Source organism: Onychostruthus taczanowskii, unplaced genomic scaffold, assembly GCF_017590055.1.
Source record: "Onychostruthus taczanowskii isolate IOZ18803 unplaced genomic scaffold, ASM1759005v1 scaffold271, whole genome shotgun sequence".
In the NCBI taxonomy this organism is placed as follows: Eukaryota; Metazoa; Chordata; class Aves; order Passeriformes; family Passeridae; genus Onychostruthus; species Onychostruthus taczanowskii.
The window spans coordinates 5,258-14,403 of record NW_024500029.1 but is presented as its reverse complement, the minus strand read 5'-3'; the positions used below and the strand labels follow the sequence as shown (position 1 = coordinate 14,403).

Sequence of the window (9,146 nt, the reverse complement as noted above, 5' to 3'; positions counted from 1 at the left end):
ACCCCTGGCCCCTCCCCCCACGTGACCCCAGGTGACCCCGCCCCCCGTGTCCGTTTCCAGGGTGACTCCGGGGGTCCCCTGGTCTGCCCCTCCCCCTCCGGCCGCTGGGTCCTGGCCGGGATCGTCTCGTGGGGGGAGGGGTGCGGGGTCCCGGCCCGGCCGGGGGTCTACACCCGCGTCAGCGCCTTCTCCGATTGGATCGCCGCCCACGCCGGGGGCGTGGCCTTCGTGGGGCCCCGCCCCCGCAGCGGCGCCCCCTGGCGGCCGGGAGGACTCGGCCTGGCGGCGGTGGTGACGGCGGTGGGGGCGGGCGGCTCTCCCTTGAGGGCGGCCAGGCGCTCGGCCAGGCTGCGGGGCCGCGGGCACAGCGCGAACTCGTAGAGCACCGCGCCCAGCGCCGCGCCCAGCAGCGGGCCCGCCCAGTACACCTGCGGGGGGGCGGCGTGGGCACCGGCACCGGGGGACCCCCGGCCCCCCGCCCTCCGGGGCACGGCACCCACCCCGCTGATGCCCGGGCCCAGTCGGGGCCTCCCGGTGAGCGGGGGACGGCCGCGTGTCCCCATCCCCGGGATATCGGGGGGCGGGACCGGTCTCCCGCTCCCCGGGATGTCGGGGGGTACCCAGCACCTCGGGGTGCTGCTGTCACCGGGGTGACACCGGCAGCCGCCCGCCTTCAGCGGGGACACAGCGGCTGCGGCAGGACAGGGATAAGCAGGGAGGGACTGGGGGGGGCCCGGGGCGGGTTTGGGGGTGAAAGGGGGGGGGGGCTGGGGGGGGCCCGGGGGGGGTTTGGGGGGCCCCGCCCCCCCCCCCCCACTTACCCAGTGGTTGGCGAAGTTGCGGGTGATGACGGCGGGGGCGAAGGAGCGAGCGGGGTTCATGCTGGCGCCCGTGTAGTGGATCTGCGGGGGGATGGAGCAGTGGGGGGCTGCACAGCTGCCCCCCAACCCCTTCCCAGCACGGGGGTCTCCGCGGCCGCCCTTACCCCGAAGAGATGGCCGAGGGCGAGGGAGAAGCCGACGGGCACGGCGGCCATGGCCGGGCGCCCGTCTTGACGGTCGTCGAAGCTGGCGAAGACGCAGAGGACGAACTGGGCGGTCAGGAGCAGCTCCACCACCGTGCCCTGGCCCGGGCCCACGCCGGGGTGCAGCTGCGCGGGGAGAGGGCTCAGCACCCCGCAGAGTTGTTCCCGCATTCTCCCTCAGCACCCCAAATCCTCCTTCGTTATCCTTCCACACCCCGGAATCCCACTGTACCACAAACCCTTCCTCATCCTCAAATTCCTCCGGGATGCCCAGCCCCCATTGCTGACCCACATCAATCCAAACCCCAAAACATCTTCTGGACCCCCCTGATCCATCGTCAGACCCCTCAAACACCGCTGAACCCCTCATCCCCCCACTGCAGCCCCGTGGTACCCCAAAACACCTCCTGGGCCCCCCAATTACCCCAAAACACCTCCTGGATCCCCCCAACTCCCCCAAACCTCTTCGAAACCCTCATCCCCCCATTTCAGCCCCATGGTACCCCAAACCACCTCCTGGACCTCCCCAAATTCCCCCAAACCACCTCCTGGACCCCCCAACTCCCCCAAACCTCTTCAAACCCCTCATCCCCCCACTGCAGCACCGTGGTACCCCAAAACACCTCCTGGGCCCCCCAATTACCCCAAACCACCTCCTGGACCCCCCCAACTCCCCCAAACCTCTCTGAACCCCTCATCCCCCCATTTCAGCCCCATGGTACCCCAGATCTCAAAACAACCCTCAGACTCCCCCCATCCTTCCAAATCCTCACTACACCCCCAAAGTACCTCAGACCTCCAAACACCTCCTGGAGCCCCCCATCCCTCCAAACCCTCATTCCAGCCCCCACCCCACGGTCCCCCAGCCCCGCAGACACCCCCAGCCCCCCGATCCCCCCGGTGCTCACCGCGCTGAGGCCGAGGGTGCCACGGACGGGGCCGGGGGTCACCCCGTAGAGCACCCCGGCTCCGGCCAGCATGCCCAACACCTGGGCCAGCAGGTAGCCCAGGGCACGGGGCAGGGAGAGCTGCGAGGCCATCAGGAAGGCCAGCGTGATGGCCGGGTTGACGTGACCCCCGCTGACATGGCCCAGAGCCTGCACCAGGGTGGTCTGGGCCAACCCGAAGGCCAAGGCGGCCCCCACAACGCTGGGGGGGCCCGGGGCCCAGCGCAGGGAAGCCCCCAGCCCCAGCAGGGCATAGAGGAGGCTGCCCAGGAACTCGGCCAGGACGGCCCTCCAGAAGGCGGACGAGCGCAGCTCCCGCATGGCCTGGCCCCGCTGCCCTCCACGGCCCCGCTCCCCTCCCCGGGGGCCGCCCGTGCCCACCTTTATAAGGCCCCCCCGGGCCGGCCCCGGGGGTGGGATCCCACCTCCGCCACCCCCCGTTAACCGCTTCGCTGCCCGGGGCACGGGACAGGTGACACGCGGCGAGGAACCCCCCCTACCCGAGCCCCCCGGGCACCCCCCGATAGTGGGGGACCCCCCAGAGCTGCGCCGCCCCCATCGCTGGGGTTTCCTGGGGAGGGGGGGGCTCTGACCCATTGGTGCCCTCAGTTGGGTTTAGGGGACCCCACTGACACACCTCCCACCCCCTCCCAAATGTCTTGGGGACACTTTGGGGCAACCCCCGCTGGGAGCCGCCCCCATCCTGCGGGGGGGGCGCGGGGTGGGCCCCGCTGGGGGCCGCGGGGTGTCCCCCCCCTCCCCGGTGCTGTTGTCTGCGGGAGGGTTTATTCAGCCCGGCTTAGCGGGCGCTGAGTCCCCGGCCGGGGGGATTAGGGCTCGGCCCGGCCATTGGCGCCCGCCGGAATCTGCCGGGGCTGCAGAGGCCACCACAAAGGGCTTTGCTGCGCTCAGCTCCCCGGCACGGGACGGGCTGACGGGGGGTCCCGGCCCCCGCCCTCGCCGGGGGGCCGCGGGGAGGGCGCACCCGCCCGCAGCCCCGGTGTGGCGGTGCCGCCGCACACCGAGAGCGCGGGGAGGTGGTCGAGACCCCCCCCAGTCCCTTCACAGCATCGCTCCGCACCCACCTGCGACCCCGACACACCTTTAATCCCCCCCCCACGGGGGAGAGGACAGTAAAAGGGGAGGGGGCATGAAGCCCCCCATGCTGTGGGTGCCCCACGGAAGGTGCTGGAGGCGGCGAGGATCCGGTGTCAGGGTGTGGAGGATCGGGGGGGGGGCTGCGGTGGAGCGGGGGGGGCTCAGGCAGTGCCCTGCTCGGCTGGGGGGGCCACCGAGGAGGGGGACAGGCTGGGGGTCTCCACCAGAGCCACGTCCCGGCAGGCGAGGCAGGCGCTCAGCTTCTCCCGGGACGCTCCGGGAGCCAGGATGAACTCGTAGGAGAGCCCGGCCAGCACCGCGCCCAGCACCGGCCCCAGCCAGTAAACCTGGAGAGGAACGGAGTTTTGGGGTGTCCCAGGGACGGGGGGACACAGGGGTGGGGGCTGCCCGGGGATGGGGGGGACAGGGGACCCCACCCCAGGTGTGGGGACTGAGCAGAGGAACCTGCCCCAGGGGTGAGGGCAGCCATGGGGAGGGGGTGTCACTTGTTTGGGGTAGGGGGCCAATCCCAAGGGGATGGGGCCTCTCCCAAGGATGGCAATAGGGGGGACACATCGGTCCCATGATGGTGACACCATGAGGAGGACCCTGGGGGACACAACTGGTGTTCACCTGTTCCAGTGGGATCCACCTAAGAGAAGACCAGGAACCGCTGTCCTGGGGTGGGGAGGGGACCACAGCGGTCACACGCTGCAGCCGGGGGACCCCCCCCCTTACTTGAGGACTCTTGGGGAGCCCAAGGGTGCCCCCAACTCACCCAGTGATCATCCCAGAGACCAGTGACGACGGCCGGCCCCAGCGAGCGCGCGGGGTTCATGCTGCCCCCCGAGAACGGCCCCTGTGGGACACGGAGGGTCAGGGGTGATGGGGTGGGGACCCCCTGGGTGGGTGGGACACGGGGGGTCCTTACTGCAGCCAGGGCCCCGGCGGCCACGGCGCTGCCCAGGGCCAGCCCGGCCTGCGGGGCCGCGTGCTCAGCGGCGGCGAAGGCGGCCAGCGCCAGCTGGAAGGTGGCGAATGTCTCCCAGGCCAGCGCTGTCCCCGCTGTCCCCACCGCGCTCACCTGCAGCAGGGAGGGACACCTGTGCAGCGCCAGGGGATGGGGACAGGGACAGGGACGGGGGCAGCACTCACCCTGGTGACGAGGCCGGTGTCGTCCTGCAGCGCTGCACGGGCAGCAGCAGAGGCCAGCGTGGCCCCCGCGCACTGGGCCAGGACCCCCGCGGCCCCGCGCAGGGCGCTCAGCTTGCGGGTGCACAGCAGGGCCAGCGTCAGCGCGGGGTTGGCCTGGGGCCCCCCGAGGGTGCAGACGAGCCCCCCGGCCACCAACCCCCCTGCCAGGGCCGGTGCCAGCGGCCCCGGGGCTGCCGAAGCCCCCAGGACCACCCCCACGAAGATGAAGGTCGCCGCCAGCTCCGCCAGAACCTCCCGCCAGAAGCGGCCGCTGCGCAGCTCCTGGGGGGACAACGGGGCCTGGGGTCACCCCACGGGCACTGCCAGGAGCGGGTGGCACAGAGAGGGGATGACATGGGGGCCGGGGGGCTTTGGGGATGGGGTATCTCAGGGGTGGGGTGCCCAGGGATGGGGTGCCATGGCAACAGGATGCCCCAATGGTTGGGTACCAGGGTGAGGGGGGACTTTCATGAGGGGACCCCTCCCAGCACCTGGGTACCACAGTGGGGGGGGGTCCCTTGGTGATGGGTACACTGGTGATGGGGTGCCCTGGTAACAGGATGCCCCAGTTTTTGGGATGGGGCATCCCCAGTTTTTGGGATGGGGCACCTCAGGAATGGGACCCCTCAGCACCTGGGCACTGCACTGGGGGTTACTGGGGCATTGGGGTGCCATGCAAACAGGATGCCCCAGGTACCACGGGGATGGGGTACCTCAGGGATGGGACCCCCCAGTCCCTGGGCACTGTGGTGACAGGATGTCCTGGCAATGGGGCCACAGGGGGTCACAGGGACAAAGAGGGGGACAGCAGCCATGACAGGGCTAGGAGCACGGTGAGGGGCACACAGAGACCCCTGTGCCAGGGCGATGGGCTGGGCACTGAAGTGACAGGCTTGGGGAGTCCCCATGAGTTAGGGGCTGCTCACCCACCCCCCCTGGCAGGGAGGGACTCTGGGGCAGTGGTTTTGGGGGGGCTGGGGGGGTCGGGGCCGCTCGCAGGGTCTTACCTCCCCGATGGCCATGGTGCAGCTGTGGGAGAGGGCAGCGCAGAGCACACCCGGGGTGGGGGCACCTCCTACCCCCTGGCACTGCCACCTCTGTCCCTGTCCCTGTCACCCCCCCGTTTTCCTGTCACCCCCCAGCACTGCCACCCCCTTGGCACAGGGTACACTCGAGGTGCTGAGGGTGGGGCAGGATTTTGGGAGGGGGCTGCGGGGGTCCTTGGCCTGAAGCATCCCTGGGTGCCATGGCAACCCCCGGGACCCTTTGGGGTGTTGCCAGGACAACCAGAGATGAAAGGCTGGGATGAAAGGCTGGGGGGGATGAGGGGGGGTTGAACACCTGGGATGAGCACAGGGACCCTCAGGGAGGGGCTGAGGGGGTCACAGGGGACAGGGTGACACACCTGGGATGAGCACAGGGACAGGGTCCTGTGGGGGGTCACAGGGGACAGGGTGACACACCTGGGATGAGCACAGGGACAGGGTCCTGTGGTGGGTCACAGGGGACAGGGTGACACACCTGGGATGAGCATAGGGACAGGGTCCTGGGGGGTGTCACAGGGGACAGGGTGACACGTCCGGGATGAGCACAGGGACAGGGTCCTGGGGGGGGTCACAGGGGACAGGGTGACACACCTGGGATGAGCACAGGGACAGGGTCCTGTGGTGGGTCACAGAGGACAGGGTGACACACCTGGGATGAGCACAGGGACCCTCAGGGAGGGGCTGAGGGGGTCACAGGGGACAGGGTGACACACCTGGGATGAGCACAGGGACAGGATCCTGGGGGGTGTCACACAGGGGACAGGGTGACACACCTGGGATGAGCACAGGGACAGGGTCCTGTGGGGGGTCACAGGGGACAGGGTGACACACCTGGGATGAGCACAGGGACAGGGTCCTGGGGGGTGTCACACAGGGGACAGGGTGACACACCTGGGATGAGCACAGGGACAGGGTCCTGGGGGGTGTCACAGGGGACAGGGTGACACACCTGGGATGAGCACAGGGACAGGGTCCTGTGGGGGGTCACAGGGGACAGGGTGACACACCTGGGATGAGCACAGGGACAGGGTCCTGTGGGGGTGTCACACAGGGGACAGGGTGACACACCTGGGATGAGCACAGGGACAGGGTCCTGTGGTGGGTCACAGCGGACAGGGTGACACACCTGGGATGAGCACAGGGACCCTCAGGGAGGGGCTGAGGGGGTCACAGCGGACAGGGTGACACACCTGGGATGAGCACAGGGACAGGGTCCTGGGGGGTGTCACACAGGGGACAGGGTGACACACCTGGGATGAGCACAGGGACAGGGTCCTGGGGGCACCAAGGGGGTCACAGCGGACAGGGTGACACACCTGAGATGAACACGGGGCTGTGCCCTGGCAGGGGGGTGGCAATGCCACACACCAGTGGGGACAGGGTCCCTGGTGGGGCAACAGGAGGGGTGGCACATGTGGATTGTGATGGGCACAGGGCTGTCCCTGGCAGGGGGACCAGGATGGGTCACACACCTGGGACAAGAATTAGGGCTGTCCCTGGGAGGTCACACACCTGGGACAAAAATTGGGGACAGAACAGTCCCGGGGGGGGGGGGGGGGGGGGGTGTCACACACTCAGGACAAGAATTGGGGACAGGGGTGTCTCTGGTGGGTCACACACCTGGGACAAGGACTGGGGACAGGGGTGTCCCTGGGGGTCACACACCTGACATGAGCTGGGGGGGACAGGGCTGTCCTGGGGGGGGGTCACACACCTGACACAAACCAGGGGACAGGGGTGTCCCAGGGGGGTCACACCCCCGGGACAAGCTCGGGGCCGGGGCTGACCCCACCGTGCCGATCCCCGTGGGGGCGGTAGGAGTGATCGGGGGTGGGGGGAACGGCCCCGGTGCCCCCCCGGGCCGCGGCTCTGCCGGCTCAGCAGCGGCCCCGCACGTGGGGTGAGTCAGCCCTGGCTCAGCACGGGGGGGCCCCGGCGCTGCTGAGCCCGGCAAAGCCAGAACAATCCGCGGCCACAAAGGGCTGGGTGGGGAGGTGTGGGGGTTTATAGGTGGGGGATATTTGGGGGACACCAGGGAGACATCGCTGGGGGGTGTGGGGGTTTAGGGGGAATATAGGAGGGATATGTGGGCGACACCGGGGGGACACCGTGGGGACAGCCCTGGGGGGTGGGAAGGGCTGTTCTGGGGGGACAATGGGGAGGGGAGACGGTGGGGAGGAACAACTGGGGGGCACTCAAAGGGGGACATGTGGGGAACACCCCAGCGGAGACACTGTGGGGACAATTTGGGGACACTGTGGTGGGACATGTGGCCAGTCACGGGGGGGACACAGAGAGGGGACATTCGGGGGGACACCGAGCGGGACAAGGGGAGAAATGGAGGGGGTCCCCCAGACCATGAGCCCCCTCCCCGCCGTGCTGTCCCTGTCCCCCTGACTGAGCTCATGCCAGGGTGGGCACAGCAGGGCTGGGACCCCCGTTCAGCCCCTGGGGTTCTGTCACCTCACAGACCCCCTGGGACCCCCACAGGTGTCCCCAAGCCCCCCAATCTTGTCTTGTAGACCCCCCCAGGTGCCCTATGATCCCCCCCAATGTGCCCTACAGACCCTCCAGCTGCCCCACAAGCCCCCCAATGACTCCCAGGCCCGTTCCACAGCTCAGGTGCCCCCAAGATGCCCCACAGAGCCCCCCCAGGTGTCCTGTGACCCCCCACAATCCTGCCCATAGACCCCCTCAGGCACCCCCAGTGCCCCTTTCTGCCCCACAGACTCCCCCAAAGTGCCCCCAGCAACCCCAATCCTGCCTTATGTACCCCGAGATACCCCAACCTGCCCCAAAGTCCCCCCTCAGGATCCCCCAGTCCTGCCCTATAGACACTCAGGTGCCCTCAGGATGCCCCAGAGACCCCCAGGGTGCCCCCAGAACCCTCCCATCCTACTCTACAGAACCCCTCAATCCTGCTCTGCAAGCCCCCAGAGCCCGCTAGGAGCCCCAGTCTCGCCCCACAGACCCCTCAGGTGCCCCCACAGACCCATCAGGTGCCCCCCAAATTCCCCCTTTCCCGACTCTAAGATGGCGGCCCCCAGCGCCTCCTCAGAAAGGGGCGAGGCCTGTCGTAGTCACGTGACGGAGGAAAGACGCCAATATGGCGGCGGGCGGGGTGTGGTGTCCGACCACGTGACTAGCGCCTCCAAAATGGCCGCGCCCACGGTGCGGGCGGGGAGGCGGGGCCAAGGGGTAATGGCGGCGGTGGGCGGGGCTTCACTTAAAGGAGCCGCGCCGTACCGGAGTGGGGGAGTCTGTGACGGCCCCCCGGTGCGGAGGGGGGGACGGGGATTCGTGAGAGCGAACCCCTACTCCCGGTTGAGGCCGCTGAGGCAGAGGATGGGTGCGGGATCCCCCCCGCCGTGTCCCCCCGTGTGGCCCCGGTGTTGCCCCGGTGTTGTCCCGGTGTCCCGGGTGGTCTGGGGGCGTCTCACGGGGGAGGCCTCATTTGTGGGAGGGGGGTGAGACCCCCGGGGGGTTCGTGGCTGTCGTGGGGCTGACGGCGGTCACTGGGGGGGGGGGGGCCACCGGGGGGGGGGGAGGGGCAGGGGGGAGGACGGGGAACACCGGGAGAGAACGGGCAGCACCGGGGGGGTGACACCGGGGGAGAACGGGCAGCACCGGGGGAGAACGGACAGCACCGGGGGGGTGACACCGGGGGAGAACGGGCAGCACCGGGGGAGAACGGACAGCACCGGGGGGGTGACACCGGGGAAGAACGGGCAGCACCGGGGGGTGACACTGCAGAAGGGGCAGCACCGGGGGTGACAGCGGGGCGTAACGGGCAGGACCGGGGGAACACGGGCAGCACCGGGGGCGACACCGGAGGAG

General features: G+C 69.7%; 2 protein-coding genes across 2 annotated transcripts; both read right to left on the bottom strand.

Annotated features, from left to right (window-relative positions):
* Window positions 1-64: 64 nt before the first annotated feature.
* LOC121337499 (lens fiber major intrinsic protein-like) lies at window positions 65-2,373 on the bottom strand. The gene is made up of 4 exons (XM_041407645.1): window positions 1,933-2,373; window positions 986-1,150; window positions 822-902; window positions 65-428 (listed from the first exon to the last, which is right to left on the bottom strand). Exons 1-4 carry the CDS (start codon window positions 2,290-2,292, stop codon window positions 168-170), a joined length of 867 nt encoding a protein of 288 aa, XP_041263579.1. The 5' UTR covers window positions 2,293-2,373; the 3' UTR covers window positions 65-167.
* Window positions 2,374-3,068: 695 nt separating this feature from the next.
* LOC121337500 (aquaporin-2-like) lies at window positions 3,069-5,675 on the bottom strand. The gene is made up of 5 exons (XM_041407646.1): window positions 5,271-5,675; window positions 4,225-4,545; window positions 4,001-4,153; window positions 3,848-3,928; window positions 3,069-3,416 (listed from the first exon to the last, which is right to left on the bottom strand). Exons 1-5 carry the CDS (start codon window positions 5,283-5,285, stop codon window positions 3,231-3,233), a joined length of 756 nt encoding a protein of 251 aa, XP_041263580.1. The 5' UTR covers window positions 5,286-5,675; the 3' UTR covers window positions 3,069-3,230.
* Between the last annotated feature and the right edge of the window lie 3,471 nt (window positions 5,676-9,146).

Coding starts and splice junctions, on each gene's coding strand:
- LOC121337499 (XM_041407645.1), bottom strand. CDS start 2,292: ATGCGGGAGCTGCGCTCGTCCGCCTTCTGGAGGGCCGTCCTGGCCGAG. Junction 1,151..1,932: donor GCACCCTCGGCCTCAGCGCG/GTGAGCACCGGG, acceptor CTCCCCGCGCAG/CTGCACCCCGGCGTGGGCCC. Junction 429..821: donor GCAACTTCGCCAACCACTGG/GTAAGTGGGGGG, acceptor GCCCCCCCGCAG/GTGTACTGGGCGGGCCCGCT.
- LOC121337500 (XM_041407646.1), bottom strand. Junction 4,154..4,224: donor ACACCGGCCTCGTCACCAGG/GTGAGTGCTGCC, acceptor TCCCTGCTGCAG/GTGAGCGCGGTGGGGACAGC. Junction 3,417..3,847: donor GTCTCTGGGATGATCACTGG/GTGAGTTGGGGG, acceptor GTTCCTCTCCAG/GTTTACTGGCTGGGGCCGGT.